The 24,057-nt window shown below is 40.9% G+C and overlaps 1 protein-coding gene across 1 annotated transcript in view; it reads right to left on the reverse strand.

Annotated features, from left to right (window-relative positions):
• The window catches only part of TTC23 (tetratricopeptide repeat domain 23), an 80,287-nt gene that overhangs the window by 35,672 nt on the left and 20,558 nt on the right, over positions 1 to 24,057 (reverse strand). The window contains exons 5-6 of the mRNA XM_022598838.3: positions 12,944 to 13,121; positions 239 to 344 (exon numbers count right to left, since the gene is read on the reverse strand). Coding sequence (XP_022454546.1) covers positions 239 to 344; positions 12,944 to 13,121 — 284 coding nt within the window. The remainder of the gene's footprint in view (positions 1 to 238; positions 345 to 12,943; positions 13,122 to 24,057) is intronic.

Below are 24,057 nucleotides of genomic sequence, written 5' to 3' on the forward strand. Positions count from 1 at the left end.
GGATGAAGATTTGCTGTACTTGAGAGTAAAAGATTAGAGGAAGGCTGAAAAAAGATAGAAACCAAAGGACCCTGGACTCTAGTGAAGCTAACAGAGAAGGCTCTCTGAAGGGTCTGTCCCAGCTCCATCCACATGTTCATCCATCCCAAAGGCAGCTAGCCCACAGACACCGATGCACATGCGACAGGCAGGGAGCAGGCCTTGCTGTCCCCCACGGAAGGCTCGCTCTCGCTCTCACCATGGTGCTCAGGCCTCCCAGAAGTGACAGCAGCACAGGCGATGGAGTGTGCGGACACGGCTGCCTCCTCTTGAGAGGGGTTTCTGCTCAGGACGATGAGATGCGCCTGTCATCATGGAAAGAAGACACACGTTTGTTTACATGCTTGGCAGCAGCAGCAGGGAACTAACTATTCTTGGAACGATAAGCAGAAAGCCAAGGAAATTTCTAGCAAGCTAAACAATATGATTTATGTGGAAGCACAATCAACTCTTGGGAGAGCTTGGTTTTAAAAGCATTGTGTAGTTGAGAAAGCACCAAGCCCTGGACGCTGAGTCCAGATAGCTCGATGCTGTGGCCAGGGCTTATTTCTAAGTAAATCATTTAAAAGTCTATGCTCCCATGAGTGCAGTGTCAGCAGAAGATGGGGGAGGGTTTCCAGGAGGAAGGAGATGGATTAAAAAGTGCCTGTGCTGTAGGGGAAGTGGGCAAGCACAGAACCCTACCTACTGGTCAGCCCAGAGAGGGGGACCTACCCCCAGTGTCAGCAGCCTCACCCACAGAAACCCCGACCCCACCCCCATGCCTGGTCCGCCAAGCCCATTTGCCTATAACCTCGGCGAACTGGACCACAGGAGCTGCCCGAACACAGGAAACAGCTCAGTTCCTTGAAAATGAAGCCCATTTAAAAATTCTTTAAGGGGAAAAAAACCACCGTATGATCCTATGAACATAAAATAAAAATAATCCTTTCAAATAAAATACAAACTACATCCCTTCAAATAAAAAGATATTAAGCAAACAAACAAGTAAATAATCCCATGGATTAGTCATAGCTCCTGGAGGCTGAAAGAATCGGGGTGCTTTGGGCAGTGTGCACCAGGGCAGGAGGAATGTCAGCATTCATGACATGGTAGAAACAGCAAATCTGAAGGCAGAGCATCAAGGTCAGAATCTTATCTCCATCCTTTATTAGCTGTGAGGTACCTTGGGCAAATCACCCACTCAGCAACCTCAGTTTTTTCATCTATAAAATGAGGATAATGAAAATTGTCAAAAATATTAAATCGATATCGCAAATGAAAAAGAAATGAAAAGTAACAGCCTAAATCTTAGACTAGATAAAGCCATACCACTAGAACCTTCTAGTCCAGACCAAGCAGTGAGACAGCAAAGCCATAGAGACTTGCTCCTCTGATGACCAGCTTAATGCATTTCTGAGATGATAAGCAGGGTAGACTCTAAACTGTCCCCTCATTTGTCATATGTTAAAATCCACTAGTTACTAGATCTAGACTTTTTATGATAGGGGCTACTCCAAATCAAGACTGCTGGTAATAACTTTTATTGCTGTGTTAGAACAATCAGGATTTCATATTTGTAAATGCTAACAATATCTTTTGTTTTAAAATGACTTTTCTTATTACAGCAATGGTCCCCAAAATTTTTAACACCAGGGACTGGTTTCGTGGAAGACAATTTTTCCACGGACCAGGGGTGGGGTGGGGGTGGGGGGTGGGGGGGCGTGGTTCAGGCAGTAATGCCAACGATGGGGAGGTGGCAAATGAATCTTCCCTTGCTTGCCGCTCACCTCCTGCTGTGCGGCCCCGTTCCTAACAGGCCCCGGACTGGTACCGGTCTGTGCCCCGGCGGTTGGGGACCCCTGTATTACAGGATATAGATAAATTGAATACTTGATTTTGGCAACCCCCAAATTGGTCATTATCCTCGATTTGGCCTGAAGTTCTGACTGGAAATGCTTTTCAACTAGGACACAGGGTTAGAGTGAAAGGATCAAATGTTCAGTGCTCAGGGAAAGGAAAAAAGAGAGGAAAAGCTTGCCCCACCCCAAATGCAAATGGATCATGTTTACTTTGTCTGTTCCCTGGGTTAACTATCTCTAGAATCCACTTTTGAAGAGAGCACCCTCTGATGCCAGAAGAGATTTAACTCATCTTGTTACAAAGACATTTTACACACAGTATTTTAGATTGATTAAAATTCAAATTCAAAAAGATTTCATATGTTGTTTCCACTTAATATTATAATTCGAGGCAATGTAAAAGACGCATTCTATCAAAATTACTTTCAAATGAATTATTAACATGTTCTGAGAGTTCTCTAAGTTGCCTTTTGTCTTGGAAACAGGAAGCAAAGTTTTCCATGAGCAAAAATGTTCATATTATCAAGAAAGTGGATCCTGAAATCTAATGGGGATCTGAACATATCACAAAACCTTCAATGTTTTGCTGTATGAGATGCTAATATAAGCAAACATTAATATTCATTATTCACTTCAGAAACTCAGTCTCTGATCTAATTTGTTATTTGATGTTTGAAAAGCTTCTAAAAACCATATGTGGGAGTGGGGGGTGAGGGTAGTGGAGAAGGGAACCCATGATGTTTAAAATGTGCAATCTCATTTATTCAGAAAAATTTAATTCAGTCCTATTCAATTCAACTTATCTTAATTTTTAAATGCTTTCTACATGCCAGATATTATTCAAACCCTAGGAATTCACATAAAGATTAGGCAGGGCTTTTGGTTTTAAAGGAGCTTACAGACGAACTACAAAAATGTGGGGTAGTTTGATTTTACCTAAACTCACAGACACTGCCCCTCACTAGGTTTTAGCACCCGGCTCACTACTTTCCTCTCTACCCCTCCTCCTGTTATCATTTTCAGTGATTTCAGTATCCCTAAGATTAGTCTGCACCTACTGGGCAAGAAAGAGATGGCACAGTTTAACAGATGAATAGAGGAAAAGAAGTTTGCACAGAGGAAACCTAAGGAAGAGAGTGCAGGACCCCAAACAGGCTGCTTTAACATCACAGGCAGAGCAAAGGAGGGAGAATTTGCTGGAACTGGAAAGATGAATTATAGGGGAGGGAGCTGTAGCTTTCAGTGAATGGATGCAGACCACCTGCACTGACCTTGCTGGGAGGAGCTGAGGGAATAAATAAGCTGTGCTCTCTCCTTCTAAGGTCAAGGCTGTGTGCCTCCCAGCCAGAGGGCAAGGCGGCCCACTGACACTGTACTTAAGTGGGCACAGTGAGGGATGCAGAGTGGAGCTAAAAGAGCAAACTAAAACATCCAGCGAATGACCCAGCTAACACCTTGGCCTCTTGGGTTTTGACAGGCTTATTTTCCTCCCTACCCTCAGCCACCTGGTCCCCCATGATGCTCTGGGCCTCATCATAGCTTAATCTTTGCTACCTCTGGATCCCGCAGCTCATAGACCCTGTTTGACTGTTGGGGCATCCTGGCTCTATCACATCCATGCAGCTTCTCATCCTCTGTCCACTCTCCACATCTCACTAGCCATCCACCCCTCCTGCTGTCCCTTCCCTTCTGGTCCAGCTTAGAGGGCACCACCCATCAGTGTCTATACGGAAAATGCCCTCAACTCCACTGAAGCATTATTGGAGATGGTGAAAAACGGGGAACCATCTAAACATCCATCAGCAGGGGAACGAATATATTATGGTTTATTCATACAATGATTGAACTCTATCTATATGTATTAACATTTCAAAAACACACCACTGAGTGGAAAAGCAACTTATGAAAGGATGCAAACATCATGATGCCACTGCTTTTCAAGTTTCTGATTTTAAAGCAAAAGAATCCCTTTTATACCAAACAGAATGGTTCTCTAACATACAAAGCAGGTAAGTGTGGAGCTGCTCTCACTGAAGCAGGTAGAGAGACCCTGGGAAGCCCACCCAATTGCTTCCATCCAGCCACCCCCAAAAGACCCTCCTTGGAAAATGAGTGTTGGCGGTGACACAGTTTGACAACCACAGTACCACACCATGCAGGAGGCCTCCTGAGGGAGTGAGTACTGAGAAAGTTGACAAAGCTAGTGATTAGATTACCCAATCTTTCCAAGCTAAACCACTGTTCACAATTCTGGAACAACACTTTGTTTGCTAAGATAATATAAATATCCCTGTTACATACATCTGAGAGCATTTAAGGACTAGTTGTTAGGGTGAACAGAATTACAGGAGTCCTGCTTGCCTCTCCGGCTTTATACAGAGGCCCGAGTACTAGGCCCCACTGGGGATCTGCGGCTTGACTACGCTCACTCCTTGTTATTTATTAATCACCCCAGGGCTTGCATCTCTCCTCCCATCCTTTGAAGTTTTTGATATCTTATGGTTATATGTTTATCAACTGTCATCTTGAGGCTGAGGAGGAATGTTTAATATTCTTAAATCTCTTCAGCTGCTAGCATGTCGTACTGGGTTAAAAACAAAAACACCTTTAATATCCCACATGGAGTAAGGTCATTAATTGAAAAAAACTCATTCACAAGACCAACTGCCTCAAGCCCTGGCAAGGTATAGAGCAGCTGTTGCATTCTGGTCCTCTTATGTGTTTCTGGGGGAAACCAAGGATTCCTCAGTGCCAACCCAGCTGTCAATAGACACAGCCAGAGCCAGGGCTGGCAGACTCTTATCTAACTGGGCCTGTCCCCTTGGATTTGTAAAATGTGTAACAGTTCTTGAAGAGAAAACTCGATGACTACTAAAAGGGATGTTTCTATTTATGCAGGCAGACCCCACCACATGAACACTCAACTTAAAACACTGGGTGGGTTCTGAGTGTGGAACCCCAGCTCTTGTGGGGAGGGAGAGAGAGATTTTTTTCCCGCTTTGATAATGATTAGGGGAATCAGTGACTCAGAGGGAAATCTCCTCTCCCATAGCATAGTGAAGAGCACACAAGTAGCTCAAAGTACATTTGTGGACTTAAACTGGGTCTATTTACCCTGGAGATGAGAACACTCAAAGAGAAGACAATAATAATAATTAATTATATTAAAATAATTAATAATTAAAATAATTAATAATTTCCAGGATCTCTTTGTAAAGCTGAGGGCTAGCATAGGGAGGGACTGAGGGAAGGAGGGAAATAACATCGATATACACCAGCTCCGCTTAATCTCAAAATGACCAGTGAGAGTGATGTTAACTGCCTAATTTACGGATGGCGAAATGAAGCCTCGAGGAGAGTAATCGACTGTCTGAAGGTCACATAGTTGGTCAATGGCAGAACAGGGATTTGAACTAGGGCGTGTGATTTCAAATTGCATGCTTTTCTCATCTAACACCTGGTTATCAAGAGGGTAGAAGTCACAGAAAGGCAATTTTCAAGTCAATGTAATGAAGAACTATTTAAGAGTCAGAGAAATAGTTACTAAGAATTAGACTCAGCCCAGAATTAAATAGACTGGCTAGGGAAAGAGCGAGCTGCCAACACATGGAATTCTGAGCACTGGCTGTAGAGAGATGCCGTGGAGGGGGTCAGGCAGTGGACGGTAGATGGAGCAGACGTTAAAGTGCCTTCTACCAAGTGGCTCCGTTTCTGCTTTGATTCAAATTTGTGCCTTAATTCAACAGAAGCTCAAGTCCACTTGTCACTATGAGGTATGAGCTTGCTGTGTTTCTCTTATAACTGACCAGCTGTGAGACTGCATAGCTTTCTCTCTCAGCTCTGCCAGAGCTGGCCATTCTACCCTTAGGCTTTGACTGTCATCCTTGTTCAAGACAGGGTCATGTTGCAGCCCAAGGTTGCCACTTCCTTTCCTCTCCCATCTCTGCCCAGTAGGGAAGTCCTCCATGGCCACACACACCATAGGGGACTGAGGCGGCTGGAGGGCACTGGCTAAAAAAACGATGGAGCTGGGAATCCCCGGGAGAAATAGATGCAAGGGAAGTAACTGGGTGCAGAGGGCATTCAAAAACTGATTTCTGAGGGCCCCAGACTGAGCCAGTTTCTTTTAATAGTCAGAGAAAGTCTCTGTGGCAGCTTTCCAGTTGTCAATTTTAGCTCCTCCAAAGGGCTGGGAGAAAAGGCCCTACTCGCTGTAAGAGTTAGCACCAAAATAGACATGTTGGGGCCTTATATTTTTGTCTTTTTGTTCTGTGTGTTTTCTTAAAACTTAATTATATTTTTAAATTATAAGAGTAGTACCTGCATATAACTTTTTAAAAATCCTAAGTAGTAGAAAAGAATAAGCAATTAAAAATTTTAATGCCCTGTCCTTTGTGTCTATAAGCCTCAACCCCTCTTCTCCCCATTTCCAGTCTGATTTCTTATAGCTACCCACTATCAACAGTTTCCTGCATATCCTCTCAGAAATACTGATGTGCTTATACACACACACACACACACACACACACACATATGAGATCAGAGCCTGGCCCTGTCCCCCTCTCAGCTCAGCTTCATCTCCTGCCACCCATTCTGGGCTCTCAACACAGTGGTTCCCCTCTCCTCAACCTTTGGGGTGTCTCATTATCAGATCCCACATCAGCTCAGGCTGCCTCGCTGGGAGCTCTCGCAGCACCCGGTACCTCCCCCTGTGGTGCACTCCACAGTGGTAGTTTTACATTCATCTGTGTGATTCTTCACTAAGGTCTGTCTCACTCACTAGGCTGCTTCTTGAGGGCAGGGCCTCTGACATCCGAGCCTTCCATCATAGTCCCAGGCCTAACACTCTGCCCAGCACAATGTAGTCTTTAATTGGTCATTGACTGACAGAATATTCTGGTCTACATCTGGCTTTTTAAAATTAAGAATGTATTTTGGACACCTTTCTTCAGAACACAGACATCCATCTCATTCTCTTTAGTGGCTCTACAGTATCCCATCACATGGATAGATCATAGCTTTATAACCAGTCCCCTACTAGTGGGTTTTAAGAGTCTTTCTAATTTTTTGCTATTGCTAATAACCCTGTTTCTTTGCACACTTGTGCACATCTATCTGTTAGGTAAGTTTCTAGAAGTGAAATTGCTGGGTCAAAGGGTCAGTGTGTTATAAAACTGGAGAGGGAATGTCAATTGCTTTCCCCCCAAATGGTGCTGATTCCCAGTCTTACCAGCAGTGCATGAGGATGTCTGCTTCCCCACACCCTTGCCACCATGGAGTGGCACCAAACGTTTTTGGCATCTCCTTGGTTAAACTGCACTTCTTTAATAACAAGTGAGGTTAGGGATTATTTTTGGATGGTTATTGGCCATTGTATTCCCTCTTCAGTAAAATGTCTGTTTCTGTTTTTTGTCCATATTTCTATTGAGTTGTCTTTTTCATCTAGATTTTATAAGAACTCTTTCTATACTTTCCCCTCCTTGACATTTATTTCTTAACTTTGTGATATGTTGTCATAGAGAACTTTTTCATTTTTATGCTGTCAAGTTTATCAATCTTTCTTTCTCTTTTTTCTTCTCGTCCCTCTGTCTCTCAATCTATAGCTATCTGCACACCTGCAGAGGAAAAATGCCCGACAAGTGTCACAACACTGAGTACTTCTAGGATGGGGGAGGAGGGCTGAGATGACTTGTAGCCCATTTCTCCGTATTTTTCTGTATGGCTCGATTTGTTTTTTTATAAAAAGCATTATCATTATGATAAAAAACAGATGTCTTTTCAAAAGAAGCAGTATGGCACCATGATTTGTGTCATTCTTAGAAAAGGTTTATACTGTATAAAATCATATCTGCATTCTGCATCTTTTCTAATTTTAAACAAAATAGGCTAGTGTTGTCAGAGATTTTGAAAATTAAAAATAGCACTCATCTGATTATTTATAATAAATGAATGACACTTTATAGTAAATACACAGCAATTAACAAGAGCCAATAAGAAGTGCTGCCATTTTCTGAATAGTCTGCACCTGCCAGGAGTCACATGTGAGCACCTATCAGCCACCACCTAGGCCTGACCAAGGCCAATAACTCACCCAGAGCAGGAACATGAACCCAGATTTTCTGATCTTAAAGTCTTAGGTAGAGTAACTGATAAATTATTTCATCATACTTTGCAAATCAAACTTCTCTAAATTTGGGAACTGCTGAATGGCAGAGCTGCCCTGAAAACTGAAAAGAGAGATATGCGATTCCAGTGTCAGAGACGTGAAAAAGCAATCCAAGCTAGCGCGGTGTTAACATGTACTCCTTGAAGGCACACACCCACAAACATGCTATTGCTCACACAAATGAAATCCTGGGATTTTTCTTTTGGATAGGAAAATAAGGTTCTAGTGCCAAAATCTGCCACAAAGAGTTTCAGAAACAATCACGTTTGTGTGGTTTTCTCACAGAACCCTGCTGCAGAGGACCCACAGGGCTGATGACAGCTCTTTCATCAGTCCTTGGGACTGCTGCCTTCCCTCTGTGATGGCTCTGGGGGGCTGGCTTTAGTTTTCTCCATTTTAATGGGTTAGTTCCTAAAATACTTTGGAACTTTTATACATTCTACAGAGAATAAAAGGTCTTTTCTCCCTGGGTGTTTCTCTCACTCCAAAGGAATGAAGAGTGAAAAAACAAGAGGGGAAATAACAAAACCCCTTTCCTTTGTGTGTAATTAATAAATGGCTTTTAGGCATGGGCTCCCTTGGAGAGCTATACCTTTCTGTATTTTAGGTAAAGTTGCTAAAGAAAAGGGGAGCTTTGATAAATGTTTAACAATTACTGTTAATAAATAAAAGTAGCTTATACTGGCAACATGCCAAGTTGTTCACAAAGCACTTTCCATTTTGAATCTTTGAGCTGTTCTGTGAAGTGGATAGGGTCTTTTGTAGGCTTTTTTTTTTTTTTTTTTGGGAGACTAAATGACTTATATTATCAAACAAATGGTAAACAGAAGAGTCTGGACTCCAACCCAAGTTTTCTAATTTCAAATCCAATGCTATCTTGACTTCACAAAGCTATCTCTTTAATAATCATAGGCAAGTATTTATTTAAGCACTCTCTAATCTTTATTAACCTCAAGAATAAACAATAAAAGTCACCTATTAAACTTGACGAAGCATTAAAAAAATGAGTGAATTCCTCAATAACCTGTATACAGAGAAATATTTCTCAGAGTCAAAATCTAAATGTAATAAAAGATTGAAAACTTGAAAGCACTAAGAAAACTTTTGCATGGCAGAAAACATTACACATACGCACACAAACTAGAGCTAATAAACAAATTTACAAAGGTTGTAGGATACAAAGTTAACATACAAAAATCGTTTGTATTTCTATGCACAGGCAATGAACAATAAGAAAAGGAAATTAAGAAAACACTTCCATTTGTAATAACATAAAACACTCCAAAATACTTGGGAATAAATCTACCAAAAGAAGTGCAAAACTTATACTATAAAACATGGTTGAAAGAAATTAAGGAAGACCTAAAGAAATAAGAGATTATCCCATGGTTATGGATTGAAAGCCTTAATACTGTTGGGCTTCCCTGGTGGCGCAGTGCTTGAGAGTCCGCCTGCCGATGCAGGGGACACGGGTTCGAGCCCCGGTCCGGGAGGATCCTACATGCCGCGGAGCGGCTAGGCCCGTGAGCCATGGCCGCTGAGCCTGCACGTCCGGAGCCTGTGCTCCGCAACGGGAGAGGCTGCGACAATGAGAGGCCCGCGTACCGCAAGAAAAACCAAAAACAGACAAACAAAAATTCTAAATTAAAATAAATTTGAGATTAATCTCAAATTTATAAAATTTGTAAAATGGGAATAAAATAATATAAAAAAGTTCGCAAAGTTGGTGTGAAACTGGCTCAATTATGAGCAAAGAAAAGCCAACTTCTGGTGGCCAGGTAACTCAAAACAACCTTTTGGCAGAATGTCAACAAAAATCAAGAGGTATAAAAATGTTCATATCTTACCTCAGCAGCTTAACTTTTGGAAATGTGTATCAGCATATAATTCAAGAAAAGAAAAAACATTTTTAAAAATAAGAATATTCAGAATTATTGACACTAACAAAAAATTGCAAATCCACAGTGTTCCTTCACTCAGTAAACGTCCCAACCAGCCACACGCAGAAAACTGGTCTAAAGCTGGACTCCTCCATCTCCTTCACTCTCCCACATCTGCACAACTCCCAGGCCTGTCATTTCTACTCTTGTCTGTGTCTCTCCGTTCTCACGACACTGCCTGAGTCCGGGCTGTCACCATGCCTACCTGGTCTGTTGCAGCCACCTACTGAGTCGCCTTCCTGGTTATCTCTCTGCCATCCAGTCCCTTCTCCATACTGCAGAGCAACCCTTCTAGACTGATAATCTGGTGATGTCAATCTCCCTGCTCGAAAACCCTTAACTGCCCTTAGGATGAAGCTCAAATTCCTTACCATGACTTTCCACACCCCATCTGAATGATACCCACCCACTGCCTTCCCATTCCCGTTGCCCAGGCATCGGGAACTTCTTGCAGTTCCCCAAATGCGTCAAACTTTGTCTTACCTTCAGACCTTTCCATGTACTCTGCCCCCTGCCCGGGCCAGTCCTCCCCACCTCTTAGTATGTTTTGAGGCAGGCACCTGCATTTACTACCTTTGCTTCCTCATATCTCACTCACAGTACAATCTGGATTCTGTTTTCAACAGTGCCTCAATGTTTCCCTCAACTAGGTCATCAATGAAAGAAAAAGAAAAGCAAGAAAAGGAAAGGGAGAACTTTTCAAAAATTCATATATTGCACTAGCAGGCACTGTGCTCAACACTTTACAAATATGAACTCATTTTTTCTCCCGACAGCTCCATGCCCTCCATAACAGCAAAAGGTATCCAAAGGGGTGACAATGAGAATATCTTTTTCTTTTCTTCTTGTTTTTATCTGGCAAATTCTTCTTTTTCCTTTACCGATTTATCCTTCTTTACTTGACCAATGAATACCAAAGTTCCTCCATAAACCCTGCCTGGGTGATCTCACCCTCTCCCAAGGCAATTACTGTGTATAAGTGGAGGACTTGCTGACCTATTTTCTGAACTCTAGTCCTGATTATATAACTGTCTAGCTGTCATTTCTGCTTGGATGCCTTATGGGCATCTCAGACTCACCATCAAAACTTGAGCTCACGGGCTTCCCTGGTGGTGCAGTGGTTGAGAGTCCGCCTGCTGATGCAGGGGACACGGGTTCGTGCCCCGGTCCGGGAAGATCCCACATGCCGCGGAGCGGCTAGGCCCGTGAGCCATGGCCGCTGAGCCTGCGCGTCCGGAGCCTGTGCTCCGCAACGGGAGAGGCTGCGACAATGAGGGGCCCGCGTACCGCGAAAAAAACAAAAAACAACAACAAAAAACAAACAAACGAACAAAAAATCTGAGCTCACCATCTCTCCATCACCCAGTCACACCTGCTCCCCCACTGTAAATGTCACAAACACCCACTCAGCTGTTCAGACCAGAAACCTGGGAGTCATCTTTGACTCTTCCCCTTCCCTCTTTGTCCTGCATCCACTCAAGCTCCATATCTCATAAATTCTGCCTCCTAAATCTTTGTCACACCCATCTACTTCTCTTCATCCTTATGAACATCACCCTAGTTTAAGCCACCACCATCTTCAGCCTTCAGTGCTTCACTCTACTTCCACTCTTGGCACACCCTCCCTAGTCTACTCTGTACATGTCAGCCAGAATTACCTTTCAAAAAAAAAAAATACTGCATTTAAACCTGGGCTATGCCATTTATTAGCTGTGTACTCCTGGACATATCACTCAACCTTTCTAATTCTTGACTTCCTTATCTATAAACTGATAATAATAATAATAAGTCACGGGGTGGTAATAATATTTAAGGGAGATAATCCAGAGAAAGTGAGAGAATGGCACACTCTAATAAACTGTGTGTGGGAGTATAAATGGTCATACAAATTTTAAAAGAAATAGCAATAAAGAACCCTCATTATAAATGAACCCATATAAAGAACCCAAATAAAGAACCCATATCATTATATCTCATTTGAAATAAGAAATGAGTTAGTCTATATTTTACAACTTTAACAGGGAAAAATTCTCAGAAAACAATTTAAAATGTGTTTTTAGCAGATGATACCACACAAAAACATCAAACTGACTGTGATGGTTAGTTTTATGTGTCAGCTTGGCTAGGCTATGGTGTCCAGTTGTTAGGTCAAATACTAGTCTAAATGTTGCTATGAATGTACTTTGTAGCCATGATTAACATTTATAATCAGTAGACTTTGAATAAAGGAGATCACCTTCAATGAGAGGTAATAATTGGATGAGTAGGCCCCATCCAATCAATTGAAGGTCTACAGAGCAAAAGGCTGAGGTTTCAGTGAAGAAGGAATTCTGCTCCAAGACTGTAACACAGAGACCCTGCTTGCATTTTCAGCTGGCCCACCTACCCTACAGATTTCGGACTTGTCAGCCCCCACAGTTTTGTGAGCCAATTCCTTAAAATATCAGTAAATCTCTCTCTCTCTCTCACTCTATGTATACATCCAATTGGTTCTATTTCTCTGAAGAACCCTAATTGATACACTCACAGAGGAATCTTTTAATGACAAAGTAGAACAGCAGCTACCAGATGACAACTCTAAGTGACTTCAGGTAAAGATTGTAGAATGTGGTAGATAAGAAGCCTAATAAGTTTGATAGCATAAGCTCTAAATAGATAAGCATTAAATACTAAAGAAACATTGTCTGGGAAACAAGACTTAAATTATGCACCTAATATGAGAAAAGCCACCTTCAGGCAGTCTCAGACTGTTTGTGGAAGATGCACAGGTAACACAGGACTAGTATCCCACACTTGCCCACTTACGAAGATGTTTGTTGAACTTCTACTCCAGACCAAGTGTTCTACTTATCTAGAGCACTTAACAAAGCCAGGAATTCTCAGAGCTGCTATTCCACCTGTATCTGTGAAAAGCAGTGGACTGGAACAGCTTTGGTGGCCAGTACGTTGCAGCTTACCTGTAAAAGGTGGTTGATGGATGCGTCGTGAAATCCCAGGGCTTGTTCTACACCTGCCAATTCCCTCAATGTTGGTACGCACTCAAGACTTTTTTCACCTTTACTGATCTCAATATATTCTAAAGCCTCTTGGTAGTGGGGCAGAGCTTCTTTTGATTTCTTCTGACCTTGATATACCCTAAAAAAATCAAAGGGATTATCTTTAAAGTAATTAAAATAGAAGATACTGAAAATAATAGATGGATTTGGCTCTCTGACCCCTGTTGCCAGGTTCATTTCCTAGGCAGCTAAGCCTTTCTTTCCTCCAAGGAGCAGCAGGGCATAGCAGTCAAGAGGATAGACTTTGGGATAATCAGGAAGGTTCAAGAGATAATAAGGAAGGTCAAGGGATAATCAGGAAGGTTCAAATCCTGGCTCCACCACTTACTAGATACAGGACCTTCAAGTCGCTTGACAGCTTTCTCATCTGTGAGTTAGGAATAATAACAGTGCCCACTTCATTTGGTTATCATAAAGATTAAATTAGTTAATACTTTTAAAAAAACACACCTAGAATAGCCTCTGACACATAGTAAGTGCTGTGTAGGTGTTGGTTTAAAAAATATAAAATATTAAAACAAAAATAGTAATCAGAAAGGATGCCATGATACTGATAACTGATCTGTTGAGAAATTATAGAAATTTCCCAGTTTGGTGAGGGTGTGAAGCACTCACATTAACTGTTGGGAAGAATATAATTTGGGCACAAACTTTTCTGTATCAAAATTATACGTATGTATGTACACACGTATTTCTGCTAATTGCACTTTTAATAGTTTATCTTGAAGAAGTACTCTGGCAGGAAAAGAAGATACTATATACAAGAATGTTTACTGAAGCATTCTTTGTAATAGTGGAAAAGTATAAAGCACTTAAAATACCCCAATAGGTGATCATCCAAGTGGGTTATAGTAAGTACATCTACACCATGTATCCATTAAAGTTAATGTCGATCTGTGTGTATCAACATAGAAGTATATCCACTATATATTCTTCAGTAAAAAAGACAGATTACAAAAGTACTTTATATAATCTTATTAGATCAATTTTGTATCTAATCTATATGTACACATATGCATAAAGAGATACCCAAGTGTCACCAAAATGTTAGCAACAGTTATCTCTAAGGAGTTGATTGTGAGTGATTTTACTTTTCTTATTTATGCTTTATAAATTTCCCAAATTTTCTTCTACAAAAATATATTACTTTTACATCAGAAAATATGTTAATTTTAAAAATTAATTTAAAGGTGGCAGTGGGAAAATATTCTTGTAGTTTCTTGGGGTAAGACTCTCTCATATTAAAAAATGTATCTATATATATTGTTTAGAAACAGGCATTTAAAAACAATCTTCTCAAAAATACTTGTGAAGACTATTAGAAACTTTTCTTGCATGGAAAATTTTTTTTTTTTTGCGGTACGCGGGCCTCTCACTGTTGTGGCCTCTCCCGTTGCGGAGCACAGGCTCCGGACACGCAGGCTCAGCGGCCATGGCTCACGGGCCTAGCCGCTCCGCGGCATGTGGGATCTCCCTGGACCGGGGCACGAACCCGCGTCCCCTGCATCGGCAGGCGGACTCTCAACCACTGCGCCACCAGGGAAGCCCGCACGGAAAATTTTTATGTACAAAATTCATAATAAAATAAATCAATCCTTCTTATGTTTCCCTCCATCCCAGAATCTTTACTACAAAAAGGTCTTACGATTCCCAAATTACCCCCAAACTGAGACATAATGTGAGAAAGTAACTAAGAGACCACAAAAATAGGTTTTGTTTTCAATTGCAAAAATTGTAAAAACTTACAAACAATTGTAAAAAAATTAATAAACAGAAACCTCAGTTAAATAGAGTCAGGAACCCAGAAGCGGGAGCTCTCCTGCTCTGGGAGGACAGCAGAGACCAACAGGAAGAAGAAAGACTCCTCTTCTTTCCTGGCAAGAACGTAGTCAATGAAAAGCCATGGACTCTTTGTGTACTATGGCTCTCCCAAATCCTTTTCCCTTCTATAAAAGCATTCTCCTTCCCTCGCCATGTGGGGACTTGCACCTGGCTCACCATGGTTTCAGACCCTAAATGGAAATTTTCTGCCGATCCTGAATGAACCTAATTTTTTTTTTTCCTAGAGAAATAACTGGCAGCCTATTTTTTTTTTTTAGGTCAACATAGTCATTGGATACTCTTCACAACTATTTTGCTCTCCAATAAATTTCAAAGGAATTGACTGATAGAAGTAGAGTTACTTTTCAGATCTGTGGCTCAGATGGCCATAATGAAATAAAATGCTCACTGAATAGCTTATGAACTGGGATACTTTCTATAAGTGTAAAGAGGGTTAAAACACAAGAGGAGGTCAGGGATATGTTCCTGGACCAAGAAGGGTCCAGGTTGTAACTTGCAGCAGCTCTAACCTTGGAAAGGAAGAGGTAAATAGACAACCTAGTAATACTGGACTCGCCTTCTAACTCTTAATGAGTTTGTACGTATCACATTTTATTTTTTAAGAGAAACCCCACTAGCATCTATGGTGATATAAAGAGGCTTTGAAACATATGGTTGGTAACAAATCACTTAGCCAAAGAATTAGATTCCTGGTAGACAAAAATTAAATAATTGAAAACAGGAGTCAGCAAACCCTGGCCTGTGGGCCAAATCTACTCACTGACTGCTTTTGTAAATAAAGTTTTATTGATACAGTCAGGCCCACTTGTTTACTTATTGTCTGTGGCTGCTTTTGCACTACAATGGCAGAGTTGAAGAGTTGCAACAGACACTGTATAGCCTACAAAGCCTGAAATGTTTATTGTCTGGGTCTTTACAGAAAATGTTTGTAAACCAACCTCTTGTCTAGAATCTACAGAAAGTCACGTACTTTTAAAATGACTTCAGATTTTTTTCTACCTAATTTAGCCTAAATAACACAGACAATGCCATAGTTATTTGAGCAAAGGAAAAAATTCATCTTTCTTTTTCATGTTCATAAATGATGAAGAGTGTGCCAAGGAAGTAAAGAAGAGATCCTTTGTTTCCAAGTCTGCTTGTAAAAGTCATAGAAGAGAAATAAAGCCAGTACAAATGCCAAGATGTCCTCATTTGGGCAACAATTTTAAAAGAAAGCAATATTCGAAGCTTAGCAATAAAGCTGATAAATGAGAAGAAAATAGAAAAGTAAACAACAACAAGGCATAAGTTAATTCATGTATCAAAAATTCTTCCTTTCCTGAGATAGAACACTAAAGAAAAGTATTTGGGGGTTTGTGAAGCCATCTTAGCCAGAAGCACAGCACTCCAAGTTAATACCACAGCATCTTTACAGGTATTAAAAAGTGATCCTTCAAATATCCGACTCTCAGAGAAAATTTTATAGAGAAGAGTACAGTATGAGAGGCAGGGCAATCAGTTACAAGTACTGCAACAGGAGTAGAAAACCCAGACTGTAGTTTGAGCATACTTACTTACTAGGCCACACAACCTTGGGAAAAAACAAAATGTTTCTGAACCTTGGTTTCCTCATCTGAACACTGGTGTCCAATAGGGTTGCTGTGAGAATCAAGTAAGATGGCTGAAAGTGCTTTGCAAACTGAAGCAAGCCATACAGATTGATATTAAATCCCTATACATAATCATACCTTTTACTCCTTCCCCTCCCAGCCTGTGGTCTCTCTGGAACTGAGAGGCATAGTTTCAGGTTGTTATATTGAAATGGGCTCATTTGTGATCTCATCTTGTTCCCACTCGCATGAGATTTTGGGAAGTCTAAATAACAGGGAGAATCAGTCAAACTCATGTGCAAGTGAGGTAGGCATTTTCTTACACAATTGGGTTTTTTAAAAAATTGAGAATAATTTACTATCAGAAAAATACATATTCATCACTAAAAGTAAGAAAAGATATGGAAAATTAAAATATATAATTACAACATCCAAAGATGACTGCTATACACCTTGATATATATATATACTTCCAGATGATTTTCTACGCATTTTTAAAAAAGGATCATAATGTTTTAGAACCTGCTTCTTCCACTTAATCATACATTAAAATGTGGCAATAAATGCTATAGTATCACTTTTAGTGGCTGAATGGTGCCATATAAAGTTTGATTGACCACTCATCTTCAAAAATATTTAGGACAGGGACTTCCCTGGTGGTCCAGTGGTAAAGAATCCACCTTCTGATGCAGGGGACGCGGGTTAAATCCCTGGTAGGGAAACTAAGATCCCACATGCCGCGGGGCAACAAAGCCTGCGCGCCACAATTACTGAGCTCACGTGCCTCAACTAGACAGCCCGTGTGCCACAAACTACAGAGCCTACATGCTCTGGAGCCCATGTGCCACAACTAGAGAGGAGAAAACCTGCATGCCACAACTAGAGAGAAGCCCACGTGCCACAACAAAGAGCCCATGTGCTGCAATGAGCACTGCAATGAAAAATCCCACATGCCTCAATGAAAAGCCTGTGTGCCACAACAAAGACCCAATGCAGCCAAATAAATAAATGAATAAATACATATTTAAAAAAATATTCAGGACATATAAAAAATGGTTTGTGAAAAAAAATGGTTTGTGGAATATTTTTACAAATGATATTTCTGATGAGAGACTTGCATTCAGAATATAAAAAGAACTCCTACAACAACAATAAAAAAGATAAATAGCCCAATTAAAAAATGAGCAAAGCACCTAATAGTCATTTCTTTGAAGAAGATGCAATAAGCACATAAAGAGATGTTCATTATCACTGGTCATCAAGAAAATGCAAATCAAAACTACAATGAGATACCACTTCATACCCATTAGGACAGTGGCTATAATAATAATGATTTTAAAAAAGATAATAAAAGTGTTGACTAAGATGTGGAGAAATTGGAATCCTCACACACTGCTTGTGGGTATGTAAAATTATACAGTTACTTTGGAAAACAGTGTCAGTTCCTCAAAAGTTTAAACACAGAATTACTAGATGACCTGGCAATTCCACTACTAGGTATATACCCAAAAGAAACAAAAACATATGTCAACATAAAAACTTGTACACAAATGTCCATAACTGCACTATTCATAAGAGCCAAAAAGTAAAAACAACCCAAATGTGCACCAACTGAAGAATGAATGAATAGAATGTGGTATATCCACTCAGTAAAATGTTATTCAGTCACAGAAAGGAAGAATTGATACATGTTACAACATGGATGAACCTTGAAAAAATTATGCTAAGTGAAAGAGGTCAGTCACAAAAGACCACACACTCTATGGTTCCATTTACGTGAAATGTCCCTAACAGGCAAATCCATACAGACAGAAAGTAGACTAGTAGTTGCCAGGGGTTGGGAATTTGAGAATGGGGGCAGACTGCTAATGGAATGAAAATGTAAAATTGTTTGTGGTGATGTTGCATACTAAAACCCATCAAATTGTATACTTTAATTGGGTGAACTGTATGGCATGTGAATTATATCTAAATAAATCTGTTATTTTTGAAAAGTTTGTGAACATTTGGAAGCAAACGAAATATAGATGAGACTCAGCCATAAACTTAGTCATTTTTTTTTTTTTTTTGCGGTACGCGGGCCTCTCACTGCTGTGGCCTCTCCCGTTGCGGAGCACAGGCTCTGGACACGCAGGCTCAGCGGCCATGGCTCACGGGCCCAGCCACTCCGCGGCATGTGGGATCTTCCAGGACCGGGGCGCAAACCCGTGTCCCCTGCATCGGCAGGCGGACTCTCAACCACTGCGCCACCAGGGAAGCCCAACTTAGTCATTTTTGTTTAAAGAAATAACTGTATTAATAATTATTAAACAAAAATCAAATTATTTTAACTTTAATATCATCTGCGAGCCAGACACTATTCCTAACTTGCTCATTTAAAGCAGGTCAGAAAGAGATGTCGGCTTTGGCTCTAAATTGGTTGCGTCACTGGATGATCCTACCCATGTTTTAGTTGGGGGGGGTTAGGAGAACAGAGAATGCTGTGGGTCTTGCTGCACCCGACACTCAACAGAGTGGGCATTCCCAAGGGGATGCCATAAATCAGGCTTGAACACTGAGCTACTGGTCTCTCTCTAACCTTCCAAAGCTGTCGGCATGCCTCCTGAGGAGCTTTAAGTCCTGGAGGTCTCCAGGGGAATGCCTAGGTCTATGAAAAGTATAATCTTAACGAGAAACAGTAAATTCATAGAGAGAAAAGCCATACAAAAATATTTTTAATGGAATATTCTGGTAAATCAATTATACTGTAAGTTTAAATATGTTAATATATTTCATATCATGATCCCAGATGCAGAAGAATTTAGAAATAGGTGATAAATCCAGTCTTTTCCCTTCGGCTGATCAATTCAAGCCACTAAGCTGTGGTTAAGGAAATTAGCCTGAGGATCGGCGAGTTACAAAAGAAAAATAAATTCAATATAGCTCCCAACTCCCAGAGTAGCAGAATTCACGATGTGACAACATGGGGCTGGAACAGAAAGGCCAATCCTCCAGCTCAGAGCTGAGTGAAGCACACCAGGCCATCTGGGGTTGGTTTTGGAGCTCTGATCCAACACTAAGGGCCTCAAACTCTTGTCTTCAGGGCCCGACTCTGCACCCACAGACTCCTGCACCTTCCTCTGCCTAAATCCTGATGGAAACCTGCCCAAGGGGGCAAGTGGGAGTTTCAATCCAGCCCAGGCTCTGCTGACTGAGCTGTGTGCTTGGATACAAGCCTGTGTCCACCTGGAGAAAAGGAGACTTTTTTTTTTAATTCTCACGAAGGCTCCGTTCACTCACCCAGTTGTGTAAAAACATGGCACATAGGTGGCAGTGGCTCTGCTGGGACTCTAGTTTCCCTCGACTTGGTGAGTTCAGATGACTCACGGGAGTCATCTAAACCTTCCCATTTGGCTCCCCTGATGCCAGTTCTCTTTCAGCCCCCCAGTTGTGTCATGCCTACCTTCTCTCTGGGTCTTTGCTGGTCTTTCTATCTGGAATGTTCTTTATTCCATCTCTACCTGGCAAACTGCCATTCATCTTTCTATCATTCCTTTTCCAGTTTTAGCTTAGCTGTCTCCTCCTTTACGTAGTTTTCCCTGCCAGGGCCAGGACTGGAGTGAGACCATTGAGACACCTAGGACACACCATTTAAGGAGGTGATCACTCTCAGCGTTGGGCAGGTGCAGGGTTGGCATCCAAGTGTGAGCGCCTCCTTAAATGGTGTGGTCTGGGCACCTGGCTCCCTCATCCTAGTGCTGGCTCTGTTCCCTGACATCCCAGGCTGGGTTGGGCGGCTCTGTGAACACCTGACTGTGCTCCCACAGAACTGTGAACCTCCCCATTCAGGATACATCTCTCACATTGAATTATAAGTGCCTGGGGACTTGGCACCAATCCCTTTAGTGCAGGACTCTGAGAAAGCAGAGTCCAAGGCTGCCGCATTCATCTTGACATCGCCAGCACCCTGCAGTGTCTGACACACAGTGGGTGCCTGCTGTCTATGGAAGGAGGGAGGGTGAGGTGAGGAGGGAAGACAGAAGAAACAACCTGCAGATCCACTGACTTAGAGACTTTGAGGCTATAGTTCATACCTTGATTTTCACAGATTTTGGAATAAATTTTAGGGAAAAAATCTTCAAGAAAGGAACGTATTTTCACATTGATTTAATTGCAAAAATATTAGACTGTTGCTCTAATTAAGGGCTGGAGAAATTATTGAAATTTTATAAAAGGCGGAATAAAAGAAACTTTGTAAGAACCTATTAGGGTTTGAATTGTGTCCCCACATAACAAATTCATATGAAGTCCTCACCCTCAGTACCTCAAAATGTGACTTTATTTGGAAATAGCATCGTTGAAGACATAATTAGTTATATTAAGAAAATGTCATACTGGACAGTATGACTGGTATCCTTATAAAAAGGAGATATTTGGACACAGAGGCACAGGGAGAATGCCGTGTGAACACAAAGGCAGAGATTGGTGTGATGCATCTGTAAGACAAGGAACACCAAAGGTTGCCAGTACACATCTGGAAGTTAGCAGAGAGGCATGGAACACCTCACAGTCCCCCGAAGGAAACATTGCCACCCACACGTTCATCTCAGAATAACTTTCTGTTGTTTAAATCACTCTTACTGGCTGACTCCAGGCTCAGAGATTTTCCTTTCATCAGCACCCTAATAGATGAACACTGGGTGTACTCACCCAGGGCAGCTAGTTAGATATGGAAGTACCAATTTTTCTTTTATAAATCACACTGTGGTCAAGTCCAAGTGGTAACTTTCCATTACTTCACTGCCTGGAAATTTAATTTGAGTATCTGCTGAGAAGGAGACCTGGAAGGAGGCAATTTCAGCAGGAACAAACACATGGTTTTCATTGACCATAGTTTTGCCCTTGCTACAAGCATGTCTACATGAGGGCACAGACCTCATGAATCCAATGACATCCAACAAGCTGTTAGCAGGATGCCCAGCCCTGAAGGGATGCAGTCACACATGAAGGTGACCTGTTGCCATTTCTGAACTCTCTAAGTTTAAAAGATTTTTGTCAACCTATCATTGGTCTCACATTTCAAACCCTATAGAACTCTTCAGGCTGTGAGTCCTTCTTTCACCTGTAGGTAAAACTATTTACCTCCTCACTTAAGTTATCCAAAGGGAAAAAATTAGATCCCTCACACTATGTACACAAAAGTTCCAAGTGACTTTTAGAGGCCTAAATTTAAAAAGCAAAACTTTGATACGTTTGAGGGAAAATATAAGGAAAATTAACTCCATGACTTTGGGGTAGGGAAGGACTTCTTAAATAAGATAAAAAAGTACAAATCAGAATGAAAGAAGTAGGTAAATTTGGTCACATTAAAAATAAAAACTCCTGTGCATCAAAATTCATCATAAAGAAAGTGAGAAGGCAAATTACACATTGGGAGTACATACAATATATGTAACCAGCAAATAACTTGTCATCAGAAATATGAAGAATGTCTACAAGTTAATAAGAAAAATGCAAATAGCCCAGTTAAAAAAATGAGTAAAAGAAAGGAACAGACATTTCACAGAACAGAAATTCCACATGTCCAGCAGATGTATGAAAAGATGTCAAACCTCACTATCAGGGAAATGCAATTAAAGAAACTATATGATTGGCAAAGATAAAAAGTCTGACAATATCAAGTATTGACGAGGACATGGAGTAATGGGAATTACTGCTGGTGAGAGTATAAACTGGTGGAAAGCAAACCCAGTAAAGTTGATGATGTGGATACTTGTCAATTAAGCAATTCCACTCCTGGGCATATACCTCAGAGATAATCTTGCACATATGCTCATAAAGACATGTACAAAAACGATCATGGAAATAGTGTTTATAATAGTGAAAAACTGGAAGCAATTTATGTGCTCACCCTCAGAATGTATAATTAAATTAGAGGAAAGTTACATGGATTAAACATAATATGGAGGTTTAAAATGAAGAGACTAGCACTATGTGTATCAACTGACGTGGATACATCTCAAAAATAGAAAAGTAATGGGGGGATAAAAGCAAGGTACAGAAGGAAACATACATATGAAGTAAAAAAATGAAAAAGAATACTGTATATTTTTTATGGCTATACATGTATAGATTCAGAGGAATGAAAAACACTAAATTCAACATCACAATTACCTGTAACATGGGGAGAAGAAAAGAGATTGAGAAAAACGCATAAACAGGCTTCCACTTATCTGAAATGTTCTATTTTGAAGCTTGGAAGTGTGTACTTGAGTATTCGCGTAACAATATCTTTAGCTTTATATGCCTGAGATATTTGGTAAAAAAGATGAACAAATACAACACTCTGTTGTTTAGCGTGTGCAGAGAATGTGGCACTTTCTACTCTCACCCTTTGAAGTTGTCGTTGCATGCTATTCCAGGGTCCTGGCACTAACCAGCCAGAAATGAAGGCTATCAAGCTAATGCAATCTACAATGAGCATTCTGGAGCTCATTGAGGGTACACTGTTCACATAAAAGAAAAGACAAAATAGGAAATAAAATTACTTTAGCTTCACAATATGTTTAATAAAAAAGGAACTGGGGGAGTACTACATCAGGAAATAACTAAATTATAGTCTTACCTCCATTTCCAACTCATTTAAAGCCATCAGTCAATTTCAGGCAATCTTGTCTGTCTCTATTTGCTCATAAGTAATGTGTGGGAGGGCCACATTTTCTCCTTTCCTTTCCTATCTACCTGCCAGGGATGCTTTGAGGATTTATTATCTAGTGGGCCCATAATGTGTTTGGGTAGCTTTAGGAAACACACTGGACAGATGAAAAGATAGAGAATTCTGAACAACAAAATGTGGCAGTATGTTAATTTGGCAGGTCCACAACTAAACCACAGCATATTTCATTGAATGAAAATACATCTGCAGTAATTCTACAGAGCACATGACAAGACACTATCTCATCTCAGATGAGTTTCAGAAGATCCCACAGGGATGGAGACTTGTTTTAACCTGCAACAAACAAGTGCAATCTCCTCTGGTATTACTAAGGCAATAGAGGGTTTCCTTTTAAAAGCTCAGGAATTTGGCAAGAATATTGAGCACCAGTGAACAGCAGAAGCCTTGTGGGACCATTGCTGATTATGGAAATCTGATGAAAAATCAATCTTGGAAGAGGAAAATTAGGATTTTCTAGAGTCAAAAGGAGAAAAGGTTTACATCTGGGTCTCTCTTTACCATCTGGCACACATAGGTAAAAGCTGTGCTCTGTAGAGGGCATTGTCAGGTTTCCATTCTGTGCTAGTGAATGGGATCTGTGCTGTGGTGAGGAGTGTGGACACCAGAGTTGGATGCAGACCTGGCTCTGCTCTGCTGCTTCCCAGCTTTGTGACCCCGGGAAATGACCTCACTTCTCTCAGCTTCGGTTTTCTTCATTTGAAAATGGGAATATGAAGGGTACATACATCACAGGGAGGACTGCAGATTAAATGGTGAGATGAGGTCTGCAAAGCACTTAGCAAGAGCCAGACCAGAAGGTGATCAAGGATTGCTAGCTAGTGTGGTTGTTTAAAATCATTATTATTAAGTGCAGTTGTTTAAGGGAAATG

This window comes from Delphinapterus leucas, chromosome 2 (assembly GCF_059928025.1).
Source record: "Delphinapterus leucas isolate spDelLeu-1000000601 "Yukka" chromosome 2, BTC_Dleu_Yukka2, whole genome shotgun sequence".
Lineage (NCBI taxonomy): Eukaryota > Metazoa > Chordata > Mammalia > Artiodactyla > Monodontidae > Delphinapterus > Delphinapterus leucas.